At 42.7% G+C, this 18411-nt stretch overlaps 1 protein-coding gene across 2 annotated transcripts in view; it reads right to left on the bottom strand.

Moving 5' to 3' along the window:
- Positions 1–18411, bottom strand: part of Nebl (nebulette) — a 361793-nt gene that overhangs the window by 201555 nt on the left and 141827 nt on the right. For both annotated transcript variants that reach the window (XM_006989925.4, XM_042278071.2), the window contains exon 3: positions 14189–14273. In XM_006989925.4, the coding sequence (XP_006989987.1) occupies positions 14189–14273 (85 nt within the window). The remainder of the gene's footprint in view (positions 1–14188; positions 14274–18411) is intronic.

The raw sequence follows: 18411 nt of genomic DNA, 5'->3' as shown, positions 1-18411 counted from the left end.
AAGCAAAAGAAAGAAACTCAAGATCTCACACCAAACAAACCCTTAGTTCCAACTAACATTACAATAGCACCTTCCATGCTCCATGTTCACACACACACACACACACACATACACACACACAACTGAATACAGAGGTGGAGTTTAACAGAAGGAAAGGAAGCCCATGCATCATTAACAAGATGCTGAGTTCACGTGCAAATAGTCCTTGAGGTAGGTGTACACACACACACACACACACACACACACACACACACACACTCAATGGGGGGAGATCACATCTCAGTTCTTTGAGTACTTTACAGCACAAAAGCTCTATAAAAGGCATTCAATAAATATTTATTAAAATACTGAATAACTTTGGAGAAGTAACTCACAGGGAGTCCATCTAAGCAGCCAACAAGGAAATTTCATTAAAACTGGCTAATTTAGCCCCTGCCAATCTGAACTGTACAGTGTTGTCATAGACAAGGAGATAAAACACTGAGATCTTAAATCTGTAGACCACATTTTTAAACCATAGAGGTGTGTATACAGATGCCATCTTTGCTAGTGATTTTGTGTTTATGTACAGAAGAAATTCCAGGGGTGTAGAACTGCAGGAAAGGAGTATATATATGTTCTTAAGTTTCAACCATTGTCATTAGACGGTTTTTCTTAAAGAGACAGTAGCATTCACATTTCCAAAACAGAACATTTTAAATTGTGCCTAGAAGGCAGGACATCCATAATCTCCCTGCGGCAACATCTCCATCATGACATTAAGAAGGAAGAAGCTCTACGAGTAGCTTAAAGGAGGTGAGCAGGGAAAAGAACAGAAAGGGTTTTTTCCAAACCAGGCCACACATCGTTTCTTCTCCAAATTGAGTCTCAAAGAGAATTGGCCATTCCATATACGTAAAGAAACATGGAGTTGTCGTTGGCTTCCTTCCAAAGACAGATAAACACATCCACCGAGGACGAGGGGGACAGACAAGGGAGGTGCAGGAGGAAGCGAACCTCGGTGTTTGCAGTTTGGGGAGCATATCTCCTGAGGACTCGAGAGACACGTGGAAGTCAAGCACTGGGGAGCCAAGAAAGACTCTCAGCAAATGTAGATTAGACCAATAAATAATTGAAGCAGCTTTACACAGAATCGATTAAAGGAAATGCAGACGGGCCCTTCCATGAGATTTCTCTGCTGGTAATGGTCTAAAATTGAGGATGCCGTGATTTCCCCCCATTTGTAATTAATGCCAAGACAGAATTAAACAGGCAATCTATCCACCCACCTCTTAGAAAGTGTCTAATTCTTCATCCTTGTAAGGCTCCTGATTTTTATGAAACTACTTTCCAGTCTCTCTCCTTTGCTTCATACATTACCATCCTTACCATTAAATGTTATATTATATTCCTGACACTTGGATAGCATGGTTATTGAATAATAACCATGGAATTAATAAAACCACTAGCTGCTAGTTCAAAATATACATGAAGGAACAAAAACTTAAAGTAGACTTAAAAAAAAAAAAAAACACTAAGCAGAACATGATGGAATGTACCTGTAATCCCAGCAGTTAGCACACAAGAAGAGAGAGAATTTGGAATCAGCCTGGGTTACACAGTGAGCTCAAATCTAGCATAAGAAATGATAGGAAAGCCAAAAGCTGGGAGTGGGACCCAGTGACAGACCACTTCCCTAACATGCACAAACCTCTGTTTTCTGTCCCCAACCCTGAAGGTGAAAAAAAAAAAAAAAAAAAAAGGATACTAACATGCTCCCATCAAAACAGGTAGGAACTCTTTCCATTTATGCTTATAAGATGGGTATTTGCAAAGCCGGGCGGTGGTGGCACATGCCTTTAATCCCAGCACTTGGAAAGCAGAGCCAGGCAGATCTCTGTGAGTTCGAGGCCAGCCTGGGCAACAGAGTGAGTTCCAGGACAGGCACAAAGCTACACAGAGAAACCCTGTCTCGAAAAACAAAAAAACAAAACAAAACAAAAAGATGGGTATCGGGCCGGGCGGTGGTGGCGCACGGCTTTAATCCCAGCACTTGGGAGACAGAGCCAGGTGGATCTCTGTGAGTTCGAGGCCAGCCTGGGCTACCAAGTGAGTTCCAGGAGAGGCGCAAAGCTACACAGATAAACCCTGTCTCGAAAAAACCAAAAAAAAAAAAAAAATGGGTATCTGCCTGGGAGAGGTAATATTTTTGAATAAAAGTAGCTCAGTTGTGAAAGTTATTAAGCAGTCCCATAACATGGTGTTTTATCACAACAATAGAAATGTAACTGAGACAAGTACCATAATATTTAGCCATTAACAACAGAAAAGAAAAGATGGATGTGTTTTCTCAGTCTCTTCTGCCTTTAATGAACAGCTCATTCTCTAAGTTAACTTTATAGTGTATATATATATACAGGTGCATATACATGAGTAAATAAAGGAACATTTTATGTGTGTTATTTGCATATGTACACATATGTATATTTTGTATACATATTTATGACAAGTGATAGACCAGTAAAGAATAAAAAAATTGGAAGTCAGACCCCTGGAGATTACCAAAGTCTCCCTCACAAGTACTAATCACCATGCCGAAGGTGCTAAGACTGGGTAGGAACACTTCAAGCCAGGATAGCTGCAGACAGACACTCAGTTCTAAGCTGATCCTGGAAAGAATCTGTTATTTGTCCAATAATGTAGAGATACTTAAGCTTTGCCTTCAGCGTGTGGTTTATACACATAATACTCATGCTAGAAGTGAATTGTTTTAAACCCCTACGATTGATCACTTAATTAAATATAGGATGGAATTCTCGGTTTCACTAGTCTTGACTTCTCTGGTTTAAATAGGGAATTCCAAATCTGGCATATGTATTTGTTTGTGTCTAAAAGAACTGTGTACTGAAAAAAACCATCTCGGTAACAGGAGATGCTCATTAGCTTCCCTCCTAGTCATAGGTCGGAGTCTGTCAATAACAGTTTCACACAAACAGGCAGAGATCAGGCAAATCAAATCCAGAATACTCTACTAGTGGGATCAAATTGTGTCACCTTCATTTCTGATTTGCCGTCATCCTTGCCTATCATATGGCAAGAGGGAGGGAGGGAGGGAGGGAGGGAGGGAGGGAGGGAGGGAGGGAGGGAGGGAGGGAGGGGAGAAAATAGGAAAGTAAGTTTTAATTGCTCTCTTGAGACACTTTATAATGAACAACTGAGTTGAAAGGTACAATCAGCCAGTACTTGTAATCTCAGCACTCAGAAGGTGGAGGCAGGAGGATAACAGGGTTGTGGGCCAACCTGGTCTACATATTGAGACCCATATCTCAGAAAAAATAAAAAACAGTGCAACCAATATTACTGGAAGTCCAAATAGAGATCTTACTTCAGAAAGAGCACATTAGTTGTCCAAATGGAAGGAAGTGATTTTTAAAAATAAAGAAACGTCTCCCATTTATTTTTTTTAAACAGCTTCAATGACAATTTCATTTTTAATTAATGTTTGGTTGGTCATTGTACTCCTACATGATCATACAACAGGTTCATATGTTCCAGACAATTTAAGGGTGAAAAAAATACTGCTACTTTTGTCCAGTATTTTATTACATATCAGATTACATATAGTTAGATAGAGCTGTAGATGATGTAGCTATAGATACAGGTATAAATATTAAACAGCCTGCTGGTAACAAACATTATTGCCCTGCTCTAATTTTATGAGAAGCTCCTAAAACATATCACAACTAAAAACTGTAAATGTTTGACTGACTTAGGGATATTTTATTACATGGTTATAAATGGTCTTCTGAAAAGTCATTGGTTTACCAAGAAAGAGATCTTCTAATCCTTGATTGAACAGTTTGGACCCCTGGTTGTGTAAGTCGGGATTTCTCATCCAAGCTATCTCTGACACATTTCAGTTTTTATTTACATGCTACTTTCACTGAAGATCCATTCACATATTCACAGTCGTACTCACAATCACTCTCAACTCACAGGCATTTCCTCTCAGAGTCGTTGAATCCACTGCCCTCATGTTTTCTGCCCTTCTGCCTGTTGGGTACCTTTTAAGGTAAACTTTTGTTTTTTTTTTTTGTTTTTTTTTTTTTTTGGTTTTTCGAAGACAGGGTTTCTCTGTGTAGCTTTGCGCCTTTCCTGGGACTCACTTGGTAGCCCAGGCTGGCCTCGAACTCACAGCGATCCGCCTGGCTCTGCCTCCCGAGTGCTGGGATTAAAGGCGTGCGCCACCATCGCCCGGCTAAGGTAAACTTTTGTAACACCATAATAAATTTCTATCCACCTACATTGTTCCTCAGAAGGACTCCTGGTTCAAACATTTCATTTTCTCACTTGATAATGCACTGTTGTATTTTAAAAACTAAACATCTCCCGTCCCTACACCCCACCCCCACCATGCCAGCTTCGTGAGCCCTTTCCATCCTCCCTGTCTTCCTTCTTCGATCCCTCGCCCCCTCCCTCTCCTCAACTGGAAAGTCATTCTGAAGCCAGTGGGAACTCACAACAAAGTTCTAACGAAAAGTGAAATGATAATTAGGTCAGAAAATTTTTTTATTAAAAAAAAATAATAGTAATTATACACACCTACACACTTTCTAAGAGTTGAAATCCTCAGTACTGTAAGTCTATCGTGCACTGCTGTCTGCCCTCAGAGGCCTTTTCTGAGTTCAATATTGTCCTGCAGATCCAGGTTGTTATCTGATTCCACCACAAGGCAAAGGTTGCAGAGCAGCATCCAAATGCCAAAATTACACGAAGAAACTGTAAGTGCATCCCAGGATCCCAGCAAACATCCTGGGCTTCTATCACAAGGCCTTCCAGATGGGAGACTAATCCACTGGGAAATGCAACTTGGGTCTCATCCTGCCCAACGTGCTCCAGAAGCCCTAAATTTGTCACAGGTTTGTGAGGAAGACAGAAGTACTTCATCCTATGGGGTGGTCTCTTTTGTTTGTGGCTTTTTCCTCTGCCAACCTGATCTCTCTCTCTCTCTCTCTCTCTCTCTCTCTCTCTCTCTCTCTCTCTCTCTCTCTCTCTCTCTCTCTCCAAGATCAGCCACCAGAGAAAGAAGTCACATTCCAGTCTGTAGTTAATCTCTTTAGTAATTAATGAATCTCTTAGCTAATTAATTAAGAGTATTAATTAATGTGCCTGCTGAGTAAATGAAATAGAATGCCACTGCATTAGCTTCTCGAGGTAAAGAAGCAAAGAAGTGTACTGGACTGAGATCCATGGGCATTGGACTTGACCTAATCTTTGGATCCGGTGAATTATCTCAAGCATGGGTCTCAATAAAGCAGTTTACTTATAGAAATGAAAAGTGGGGACAAAGGACAAATAAAGGCACTGTAGAGAGATAAAGCCAAGCTTTTCATGGTGCTGTGGACTGAGCACAGAACCTCACACATGCTCAGCACACTTTCTAGCACCAAGCTGTACTCCCATACTTACATGGATGAATTTGCAATGCACATACGCTACTACATAGTGGAAGACGCTCAGAAGATAGAAAATAAGCATATAGGATGATAAACTAAAACGGCTAAGAGGCTTCCTGAAAGTATGCTAGTGAGGATAGTTATTCTGATTATCATCAACAGAAAATATTAAAAGTCTTGTGATGCATCTAGAAAAGTTGCAGTGGATGCTGGGGAGCTGGCTTTGCAAGTAAGAACGCTGGCTGTGCAAGCGCGAGCATCTGAGTTCCATCCCCAGCACCCAGGGGGAAAAGTCAGGCATGGCTACCACAGGCCTGGGATCCTAACACTGTTGGCAGAGAAGACAGGAGCCTAGAATCGCCCCCAGCCTAGTTCATGGTTCAGCAAGAGATCCCCTGTCAAAGAAATAAGGTAGAGAGTAACAGAGCAGTTTGCCAATATCCTCCGGCCTCTGTGTGTATACACACACACACACACACACACACACACACACACACACACACCACACATACACACACAATACACAAAAAAGAAACAAAAGCAAATGTCATAAATAATTTTGAATGTGAGTTATGAAAATTAACAACTGAGTGAGGGCTCTGATGGCTCACTTCCCTTCATCCTTGCTTAAAATTCTTTTGGCCTTGGTGGCATTTGTCTTCTCAGTTGCTGGACACCCTACTGACATCTGATACCCAGGTCTGTGGCTGTTGACCTCCCACTGTGTGTTCTCCCTTGGTGCAGAGAGGATCTAATAATAATCTTCCGATTCTGGCCCTCCTTGACTCCCACCAAACTCACCTCCATGACCACCACCCCACTCTCACACAATTCTCCCTTGGATTCAAAGACATACAATAGCAATGCCCCTGGGAGATGCTCTGGGAGTATTCTCCACAGCTCTTTACATGGCACCCCAGAACTTGTGTCCCCTTCCCATAGCATAGAAGACGTTAAGGGGCCAAGAATGCGGCTCTGGTTCTCATGCTGCCCAGCACTGTGCAGAAGCCCCAGGTCTGCAGTGAAGGTGGGAAGGCCTGGGGTACATCTCATGGGGTGGTCCTCTGCTTTTAGATTTTTTTCTTCCATGTATCTAAGATGCCTTCTACTTTCTTTCTCTGAAACTTCAGACAGCACAAGAGAAACCATGACCAAAGCTTTCTTCCTATCTGCCATAGCCAGAAATAGACAGTTGGTTCCCTACATGGAAGATGACATTCCTCCTTTACAAAATGGCACTCTCTCTGCTCTCTCCTTTGGGGCCCTTAAGTGTAAGATACTATGGCAGAACACAATTTAAGGGAGAGAAAGAACAGGACTCCAGGCCACGGAACTGACAGGCTTTGTAATTGTCCCTCAATATCAACAGGAAATTGGTTTTAAGATGACCTGCTGCCCACCTACTAATATCAAAATTCATAGGCACCTAAGTTCCCTACATAAGATGGTATGATACAAGCACATCATCTCTAGATTACTTAGGACACCTAACTGCTGTAGAATAATTCTTCTGTACACTATGTGAATGAATATATGTTGCTATGATTGGTTTAATAAACAAGCTGACTAGCCAATAGCTGGATAGGATAAAGTTAGGCAGGAAAGCCAAACTGAGAATGATGGAGTGAGGAAGGCTGGAGTCAGAGGAGTCGCCAGACAGACAGAGAATGCGTCAGACACACAAAATGGGATAGAGGTAAAAGCCACAAGCCTCGGGCCAGCACATAGATTAACAGAAATGGGTTAAATTGTAAGAACTAGTTAGTAAAATGGCCGGGCATTTATAATTTATATTGTCTCTAAGTCAGTTATTTTGGAAGTGGCTGCCAGTTATTTGGGAGCAGGCAGTCAGGACAGGAAAACTCTGTCTACACCTAACATGATATAGATGTCATATAAATACTATGCATTGTTTAGGGAACGGTGACAGGTTTTGTTTGGTTGCTGTTGTTGTTGTTGTTGTTGTTGTTGTTGTTGTTGTTGTTTTAAGCTAGGATATACTCAGTACACATTCAATTTTCTCTTGCAAATATCTTTGACCTACAGGTTGAATCCATATGTATAGAATCCAGAATTATGGCAGGGAGAAATGACAGAGTTGGGGAGATCTCAAAATGACAGCTATCTGATTCTGAAGCACTTAATAGTGTCAAAATAATTTGTAGCCTCTTCACCCAAGGCACAATGTCTACACCCTCTACGAAGAGCTGCAGGTGGGAAAAGGTTGGGTGAACAGGGAGGTCATCAATAAACCAGCTTTTGGGGGGCTCTGGAAACAGACAGAGGGCTATGGGTTGTTTGGGGAGGCTAAAGAGTAAGGCACCATGCCCTTACAGTTAAAAGCTCCAAAACCTAGTCATAACACAGCACTTCAAAACATCTTGGCTATTCTCCTATCTCTCACTATTGACATTGTTATCTCTTACATCATTTTAGTCAAGAGTGGGAAATTGTAGGGAACGGCAAAGTCTCAAAGGTTAGAGTTAACATCTGCTCAGCATTCTCCGTTCCCTGAAGATATGCACTCCATCAGTGGGTTCATGTTTCTCCTTTGAAGTTCCTATTCACATTCATCCCTTCCTACATATGAGACATAATCTCGCCTTATTTTCTTGGCCTCAAAACATTTAAGAGAAACACACCAAAGCTTCTCTCCATGAACTTTTACCTCCACATCCACAAAAACATGGACATGATGGGAAAGAAGCCCCACCACACAATGAGAACACCACATCAAACAGTGAAAAAAAATCCAAAAATGAGACAGGCAAAGCTGCCAAAGTCAGATTCAAAGGAAAAATAAAACTAAAAGGCAACTATGAAAGGCTTATTATCCGAGACCCCCAGAGCACAGTAACTGCCAGCAGAAGCCATCTAAAGAGACTTCTAACGTTTAGAAGTCTGAAATGGTCCAAGAAAACAAGGGATGGTTAAGAGGCCCCAAGGTAGTGAAGAGTAGTCAACTAAGATGGGAAATGTGAGGGGAGAATGTATCTACATTTAGAATCGGGTTCCTTGGTTAGCACGCAGCAAAGCAAATGAGATCAATGATATATTTGTCTGCAGAAAGGAAGCAGGCCTCTAACTCCTTCAAATGTCTTTAAAGCATAATTAAACCACGTGTGGGGCTGGTAAGCTGAAGCTTGATAAACAAGCATGGTAATGTAAGTTTAACACTCAGAATCCCCATAAAGGGGGAAGAAGAGAACTGACACCACAAAGTTGTATTCTGGCCTCCACACGTGGGTCATGGCATACACATGCCCACAGATACACATATACAACAACAATAAGTCATTTTTAAGTGGGTGTTGTGACCCATGCCTAGAGTGGCAGCATTTAAGAAGCAGAAGCAAAGAAGATCGTCTGGACTACCCATGTCAAATGATAATAAATATGACCATTAAAGGGCTGGAGAGATGGCTCAGTGAGATAGTTGTACAAGCATGGGGATCTGAGTCCATATTCTCAGCACTCAGGTAAAGGCTAAACACTGTAGCACATGTCTGCAACCCCAGCTCTCGGAGTCAGAGAAAGGCAGTCCCAGGAGCTTGTTGAAACAATGAACTTCAGGTTCAGTGAGAGATCCTATCCCAATCAATCAGTCAGCTAGGTAGAGAGCACCAGAGGAGACCTCGGGTCTCCACACTCACATGAACAGGCAAGCATATCTGCACACATAAATGCATGCACACAGACAGGCACACAGACACATAAAATATAACGATATCGGTGAAATAACCCCAACTGCCGCTAAAGGTCATGTCACAATTACTACTTTCCCTAAGAAAGAAAACCAGCACTTGGGGTGGGGCTCAGAGCCTTAGGAATATCTGGCAAACACCCTGCCACTGAGTCACCCCCCCCAGAACCCAGTGAATGCCTTTCAAAATGCAACTGTCCCTGGAGAGAGGTCTTGTGTCCGGCAATCACTAACACTCCCTTAGGTGTTTAGATGGCCAGTAGTTGAAGAAGATCCTCTAGAAATGGAATATGGAGTGAAGATGTATGAGAAGGCCGTGGGGGCGAGCCAGAGAAAGACAAGTATGCCACAATACTTCTTTTGTGAGACTCCTGAGGCTTCTGTTGAACACATCTCCATTATGTTCACAAAGATGTTTTTAAGGTTCCCTGTAAAAACAATCATGCCCCTTCCTAACCCTGACTGCTATCACAAACTACCCGCTGTGGTCCGTGTTTTCTGTGACTTGGCAAAAACTTGAGAGATTAAAACAGAACCAACAAGCAGCACAAAGTGAAGTCTCGCAGGCCTCAGAATGAGCTGTATCCTGACCATAATCATCCTTAATCTGTTATGGTATCCATAGTCATAAACTACATGCAATCCATTAAAGAACAAGGTGAGGCCCAATCCCTATTGCTTCCAACAGGGTTGCAAAGAGCTGAGCTGTTCCTATCTGCAGGGAAGTGGAGAAGCTACTGACATCTCATCTTCATTTTGAGCAGTAGCTTTCCAAGTTGTGCCCGCTAAAGCTCATGGTCCCCAAAAGCCCTGGAAGTGGGAAACTAAAGAGTAGTGGGGATTAGAAGGGAGTGGGAATTTGTCCCTACCTGGCCTTGGGTACACAGCCTCATTTTGTTCTCCTTCCAAGGGGACAGAGGTGAGCCTCCACTGAATAACTGTTTAAAGAATCATTTCCCTGGCCATAAGAAAAGTCTATAGGCTCCTGACCCAGAGAACTGATAATATTTGAGCATTTTCTTTCTCAAAAAGAGTGTAGACCACCTAGCCTGGAAAAATAGGTATTTCCTATAACAGAATATTAAAATAGTAAGCTCAGGGGACTCCAAGAGCTTTTCATCTGGCTAGCGGTCTCAAACATTGAAGGTTTCTCCAAGTTACACATTTGGTTTCCAACTTTTGTTTGTAAATTGGGTCTGTGGAAATCAAGGCTCAATTTCTCTTTAAACTTTTTATTGTAGTGTGTGTGTGTGTGTGTGTGTGTGTGTGTGTGTGTGCATACTCATGCACACACATGTCATGACATACATATGGAAAACAAAAGATAACTTGAAGCACTTGAACCCAGGGATTGAACTCAGGTCCTTGGGCTTGGTGGCAAGTGCCTTTACCCTCTAAACCATCTCTCACCAAGCCAGAGCTCACTTTTTTTACCATAAAAAAGAAGAAAAGCTATTATGTTGATCCCTGGGTGAGCTATAAAAGCCTGATGCCCCACTGGTGAATTATAATGCTAACCACTGAAGAGAGAGTTCCACTTTCTCTCCTTGTCAAATGGTGTACCCAGGCCAGCGGGGGTTCGTAAGCATCACTGATGTGATTTCTTTGAAGCAGTTCACCTTGTGATGTCTGATAAAAGGGAAGCTAGTGGTGATAAAAGGGCTTTCCTCTGCTCTCTTCCTCTTGAAAGGCAGGTTCCAGGGCAGTCTACATCCACCATGGTCTGTGGCTGGCCAAGTAGACGTCCCCCAGTTGTATGCGAGTTGGTTAACACCTGTGAGCCACTGCTTTGCAGTTCCTGATGCTACTCCTGGTGTGTTGGTTTGCTTCCCAGCATTTGATTTCGCTTTCTAATGACAACTGGGCACCTAGAGAGCCCATACACGCTTGAGGGGATGGGGTGGTAGTTTAAAATTGCCGCTGCCAGCGTTTACAATCCCCCAAAAAAAACGTGGGGAAGGAAAGAAAGGAGAGATAAAACGTAAAGAGATAATGACAGACAGCTATTAATAACTGCCTAGATGGGACTGAAAAAATCAATTCCATTGTTCTTTGCATTTTTTTTCACTTGATAAATCAGCTAATGAACTGAAAGTAGACAGTATTAGGTAAACAAGTCTAAAAGATTTCAGAATTTGAAGACTTGGAGCTATGAATCTATTTAATTCAGGTAACATCAAAAATTGCCAAAATAAGTATACAAGAAATTAATAGTCAGTCTTCCTCCCAATGTGGTGAGTTGTTTAGAATTCCAACGATCAAGACTCTAAGGAAATGGTCTGTTGCAGAATCAAATCATTTAATAAGTTAAAATTAGATAAAAAATTCCATTACTAAGTATCACAATTAAAGAAGATATCTTTCTACTGTTTTGCAAAAGTGGATACACTGTTAACAGAAATGTTCTCTAGGCACCCTCAGAGCAACAGGACTAGGGTACTTGGTATGACTTTAGGAGCACACAGATCCATGTTGACCCCTAAGTCTGACCCCTTATTAGGTAAGCTTAGAAGGTCAACTTATTTAAATCCTCTATAAGATGTTTCACTCAAATAAGAGAAACAACAAATGCCTATCTCAGAGGACTGTTTAAAAGGTAATAAAAGGTTTGCCGTTACATGCTTGAAAAACAGAAAGGATGTTGTTGATGAAGACAGTGACTTTATATCCGTGACCCACGTCCCAACACCTTGTACATAGCAGGAAATGGGTTTGTGGTTCCTGAACAGAGGTGAACTTTCCACATTGCCTGTCTGATGGGATGCCACTCTTTCTTTCAAAAGATCATAGTTGCACAAAATCTTACAGAGAATCTGACGCCTTCAGCTGGTCACTGCCTGGGATCCCACAGCCCCTTGTGCATGTATCTGTTAGCTCTTGTCCCACCCACTTGGCAGCATCTGTTCATGCTGTTGCCAAAGTCTGCAACTTGCTACATGTGGAGGGGGGTTGAAATCAGTTTTCCACAAAGCCACACGCTCCTTTTCCATTTGTGTTTCCAAAGCCATGCACATTGTAGGGAACTAATGGGTGCTGGTTCGTCAGCTGAGCTGAAGGCTCCCACGCCTGATCACCATGCCCAAAGGGAGCTGTGTACTTATGAAAGACAGTCAGTATTGCTATGAGATTTCTGCTCAGCCTTCAAGACCCCCATTCATACCCAATCATGAGCATGAAACTCTGTTCCATACAATCCACACAGATCCCTCTTTCTGAGTCTATATTGTTAATTAGGCTTAGTCATTCAACACGTGTGTTGGTCCTCTGTTCTCACATGCTCTGTAGGCTTAGTGAGGAGAGGGTTAACTAAATTTCCTGCAGTATCAGGGTGTGCAACAGGCAGGACACAGTGTTTGATTGGTGGACTGATTTCTGTTTTCTGATATGTTTGAACTAATTCTCTATGATTATCTGATGACCCCTCACTTGGAAAGAAGAAAGGTGTAGTGATGGGCATAGGCTGAAGATGAGTTCTCTGGAATGTTAAGCAGAGATGTCTTTACCAATGCAAGCAGCATCTTTCCTTGGCCAGTGCCCAATCTTGAAATTAATGGCTTAGCATACCAGGACTGGCATTTTACACAAATCATATATTAGCTCCCAACCAATTTTCACAGCATTAACCAACAATGAATTCTACTTTGAGCTCTATTCCTGTCATCGAATGGGCAGAGAAATGGTTCCAAGTCCCATAGAAAGAGACTGAAGGCAATCACAAACTCCCACCATGAGTGGATAAACCACAGTGGACGTAATCTCACCCTCTTGGACAGAAATCCAGACTGACATTTTCAAAGATTATTAATTAACTACCTCTTTTCTTTACAAGTTTTCTTTTTCCCTTTTTATAGCAAGGGCTCTCCAGAACATTGCCATAAACCTTCACGAACTTATTTTTTTTTTTAACTTTTTAAAATGCTTTAACCCTTTCCTCACTGGGTGTGAATGGGGCCTTGAAGACTGAGCAGGAATCTCATAGTACAATGACTCTGTCTTTCATAGGCACACAACTCCCTTTGGGCATGGTGATCCGTTGTGGGCACCTTTAGCTTAGCTGATGAGCCAGTGCCCATTAGTCCCCTACCATAGGCATGGCTTTCGAAATGCAAAACTGCAAAGGAGCATGTGGCTTTGTGGAAGGCTGAGTTCATTCTCCCTAACTCAGATACTTGCAGCTGCCTCCTGACAGACACACAAGGCAGATTGTCTTGTTTTACAGAAGCACAAAGAACCTGGGCAGCTGACCCAAGGCCACAACTAACGAACAGCTCAAAGGGCCTACAGCCCTTTCTTCCCACTTCTCTCCTCCCTCTTTCCTCCTCCCTCCCTCCAAGGTGCAGTTTTTACTACATCACTGACCAATAATCTTCCAAAAAGTTGCACCCTCCTCTACCATGTCAGTTAAGGTAATGTCTTTGAAAAAGTGTCCCACGTTTTGCATTGAAATTGGGTGTCCCCATAGAAAACCCTGCCACTCAAAACCTTAGTCCTAGCCCAAGTGCTACAACATATTGAAGGCAAGTTGGCATCTAAAATGGTTGACTGGGAGCCAATTGTGGTGTTCTAATCTTTGTTCATGCTGTCAATGTGGCATATGAAAAAATATGAATAAAGTGACAGGATGCAAACAAAGCTCGACGCTGGTGTGAGATCCACAGACAGGGTGTGAGCCCCACATGAAATGCAATCGGGTCAAGTTAACACCTTGTGTTTCCCCCCACATATGCAGTATGGGGAAGCTATTTACAAAATGTTTTCAAATATTTAGGACCACATAAATCAATATTGTTGGAAAACATTTACTCTGACCAGAAGTCATTTACTTGCCCTAGTCCCATGTGCATAACAAAACTGAGACTATCGGGATGATCCAAGAGCGGAAGCAATACAGATGTTCAGTACTTTCACCCAGAGTGCCCAGACAGGCCTGCTGCCGGTCTCCATGCCCACTGGTGACCATCACGCACCACACAGTGACAACGTTCTCAGAACAATGGCTTAAGGATCCTCTTTAGTACCGGCATCACACAGCAGGCCTCCTGCATGTTACCTGACTCTGCAGTTCACTCTGCTGCTTCAGACGGAGGTTTTCGGGTGTATCTGCCACCGTGGTGAAGGACTGCTTTGGGTAGTGTCTGTGAAGAGACATTTTTAAAGGACACGATGAAAACAATTGCTGTAAAGCAATGCTTTAAAACCAATTATTTCACCCTTCCCTCCTGCCACACTAGAAGAGGGACCGGTGCTCTTGGCTAAGATCATGTCTGTCATTACTCCAGATCCCCCATCCTTTCTCATGGCCCTCTGTCGCTGGTTTTTGGTTTTTTTGTTTGGTTCTTTCCCTCTCTCTCTCTCTCACCCAAAACTTAAAGCTCCGACCCTGTTCTGTTCGATCCTCCTATCAAGAACCGGATCATGCTCGAAACTCTCCTGACTTTCATTGTGCCTGACTTCATTACTCTAACCTGTGTGCTGTCTTTCTCGCCTTCAGCCAAAGTTCCTTTAGAAGTGGCTTCACCTCTCTGTAGTGGGTCATCTCCTCTCCAGCTCTCAGCTCAACTACAGTTTTAAACACCAGGCTTAAAGTTGATTTCTAGAAGCTTATCTCACCAAAGTCTCCATGACTTCCCATGGAAACATCTAGTAGGTATCCTTAAGTCCTCTTGCTGCTTGGTTGTCCCTCTATTTTGAAATGTGCTCTTTTCTCACCTTCTGTGTCTCCACCCAGGCCCAGTCTGGCTGCTTCTCCCCCTGGTTTCTCCTTCTCTCTGTCCTGTCAGATCTTTTTCCATGTAGCCCACCTCAAGCACCTCACATGGGCTGTCTCTGCTCAGTCCACACCACTACCAAAAGCTTCATGACCTGCTATTTGCTGGTTTCTTTTCAACCCAGTTTTCAGATCCAGCAGCATTTCCCTTTGAACATCCCACATCCACCACACACTCAGACAGCCTGAGGCTCAGCTATTCATCATCCCTCCCATCCCTGAAACAAATGCCTCCTCTGTTTTCTGTTTGCTCATTTTTATTGGGACTGAGATGAATAAGTTGGGTATCTTGGGGTAACCTTAACATCTCATACATTAACCAATTGCCATCTCCATCTGATACACACACACACACACACACACACACACACACACACACAATGCAATACTTGCTGGTCTTACCCCTCCTATCTGAATTGCTGAAATAAATGGTGCCAATGCAAATCTGGTTACATTGCCAAGTAAAACCCTGCACTGGTGCCATAGTGTCCCACTGATAAAGTCCAGGCTCCTGTCCTCCAAGGCCTCTGTGTCCAACCCTCTCCAGAGCTCTCACTCATTCCCTGCTCTGGCCAAGGGGACCACTTCCATCCTCAGAGTTCACCCTTCTTGTGCCCATCTCCCTTGGAAATGCTACCCCTCTTGCCTGGAACATCTATCTGCTTCCCACTCCACTTCCCTTGAAAACCGTGATTATCTTTCCGGTCCTGCCTTGGACACCACCCTCTCTGAAAAGCATTCCTAGCCTTCCAAGATGGGTAAGAGCGCTCTGGATGGACTTTCCTCCCCTCATTATAGTGCTTCCCATCCTCATTCATGTTTTCTGACCAGCCTCCCCTACCCCGTCTGACAAAAGTTCTGTGGCAGCAAGAACTGGCTGTCCTGTCCCTTGTCAGAGTACATTCCTGGCATGATCTCCAACCCTACTGGTGCCTGGCTCACAACATGAGCCCAGTAAATACTTGCTTGGGGGAGCAGGGGGTAGGTGTGGGGGACAATGAGTGCAGGAACATAGTCAGTAGAGTAACTTCTAATGGTCTCCAGCATCGTAGGGTGGCTGATTGACAATGATTAATTAGCTATTTCAAAATAACTGGTGGAGAGGACTTGGGCTGTTCCCAACACAAAGAAATGATGTATTTGTGTGTATGAGAGATATGCCAATGACCCTGAACTGATTGTTATACATTGTACACATGTACAGAAAGGCCATTTTGTACATATGTGTGTGTGTGTGTATAATTATTATGTGTCAATTAAAGATAAATATGGTAAATATTCCAGACAGAAGAAATGGAGGAATGGAGAGAAAACAGCCAAGCCTAAGAGATCAAGGTGGGCCACAGGAAAAGTTTGGCCTGGCGTGTGATTTAGATACATGTTGTCACACTTGGACAAACATGAAGCTTGCCTTACAATGTGACCTTCAGGTAGTAGGGAAATGACATTTCCTCCCTTCCTGTAGGTGAACAAACATTGGCTGAGGGATGTGGTCCTCTCCACTCATAATGCAAATGCTCAGTGGAAACATAGAGGACACGCCCAGCTAATGTGGCTCCATCAGCACAAAACCCATGAAGCTGGGACGTGCTCCTCAAAAGACGTTCTTCTTCCCACCTCCCTGGCCCCTTCTTTCTTCACGTTCACCGGTGTCGCCTTTTGTGTTTTCTCCAACTCTTTCCATGCCTCATTGTTTTAAAGTCTGCTTTCCTTGCAGAAGGTTCTTTTTACATCCCTGTCCCTGGCTTGCTGGGAGAACACTGATGGAGGAACCCTGTGTTAGCACAAATAAACTCTCTAGAAACTATTCAATGTGCAATAGCACTTAGGAAATAAATATTAAGTATTTTGCAACCTTGTGCAGTAATATATCATGGGAAGATATATATATATTCATCTGTCTAGCATCCTCCAATAATTTAACATCCCTCAGAGTCACTTGCTGTTTGATGTCCTGTATGCTGTAAATATATGTTGCTATGATTGATTGATAAATAAAAAGCTGATTGGCCAGTAGCCAGGCAGGAAGGACAGTGTAGGCGGGACAAGGAGAGAGGAGAATGCTGGGTGGAAGAAGGCTGAGTCAGGAGATGCTGCCAGCCACCACGATGAGTAGCAAGATGTAAGTTACCGGTAAGCCATGAGCCACGTGGCAAGGTATAGATTAATAGAAATGGGCTGAATTTGAGTGTAAGAGCTAGTCAATAGTTAGTCTGAACTAATGGCCGAGCAGTTTAATTAATATGAGCTTCTGAGTGATTATTTTATAAGTGGACTGCAGGACTACAGGGGCTTGGCAGGACCTGGAGAGAAATACTCCAGCTACAGTCACTGTCTCAGGAAACTGAAGTTAACCTCATAACTATTAGAATCACTTTAACTATTTTTTGTTAGCATTCTTCAAAAGCCTTTACATTTTTCTTGCCTTCTCTGAGCACATACAAATTGAATTTATATTTTTTCCATGACAGTTTGGAGCTGTGTTGATGTCAGATCATGATATAATAAAGTCATTCTTTAAAAGTTAACACAGACGGTTGACCTAAATGGCTCAAGTTCACTGTGCTTTTCCTGAACTGATATGTCAAGGCATCATTTCTCACATGGCCCTGGGTCCCTAGGGTCATCTTTCCTTCTTCTAATTCAGACTAAGAGAATACACAGTCACGATGGCAATCAGTACATTCACTGACTGTAGTAAGCATCTGCCATAGATAAGATATCATCTGCTCCTGCTGAGTTTCCTGCAGAGACTCCCTGGGCACCAAGCCTTTCTAAGGACAACTTGGGCACTGTGCTCCAGGCAACAGACAGGTCAAGATGAACAGCCAGCTCCACTGGGCTATGAATTAAAACTGGAACTTCACTAGACTTTAAATGTAGCAACTGTAGACTGCCATACTTACAGGCTGTAATAATAATTTAGCAAGATTTTTCCCAAAACGTAGTCTATGATATTACATAAAGTTTCACAGTTAACTGCAGGGTTCCACTGTGCTTCATTCAAAAAAATCTGCATGCTATCTGCTTTTGAAACTGTAATTAGAAGGCATCCTCACACGTACTGTGAAGTCGTCAGCAGGCTCAGCCCCAATTGTACCCACATGCAGGTAAACTCATTTGGGGTGGGGAGGCGCTCTTCACGAGGCAACTTTTCATCTGCCAATCATGTACAAGTGAAAAACCACATGAGATTTTCAAGAACACGCTAATGTTTTTACAAACTTCCTTACTGCATGTACTCAGGTGTCCTATTCATAAGTCAAAAAATTATTTCTATTGGGTACCATGCAATTTCACTCACCACTCAGACTTCTGATTCTGAAGTATCATTTCATAAAAGTCACCTCTTCTTACCATTGGACTTTATAATGAGAAAATGTAATGGATTTGAACTCTTAAAATATATGCATATAGAGAAACATCACTTCTATATGTCTGATCTTAGCAGCACATATGAAGTCCTATTTAAAAAAGAGGGTTCAAAAACAACTGAAAATGTGGGT

The sequence above is a fragment of the Peromyscus maniculatus genome, chromosome 5 (genome assembly GCF_049852395.1).
Source record: "Peromyscus maniculatus bairdii isolate BWxNUB_F1_BW_parent chromosome 5, HU_Pman_BW_mat_3.1, whole genome shotgun sequence".
In the NCBI taxonomy this organism is placed as follows: domain Eukaryota; kingdom Metazoa; phylum Chordata; class Mammalia; order Rodentia; family Cricetidae; genus Peromyscus; species Peromyscus maniculatus.
The sequence above is the reverse complement of the archived record's forward strand: the minus strand, read 5'-3'. Positions and strand labels throughout refer to the sequence as shown.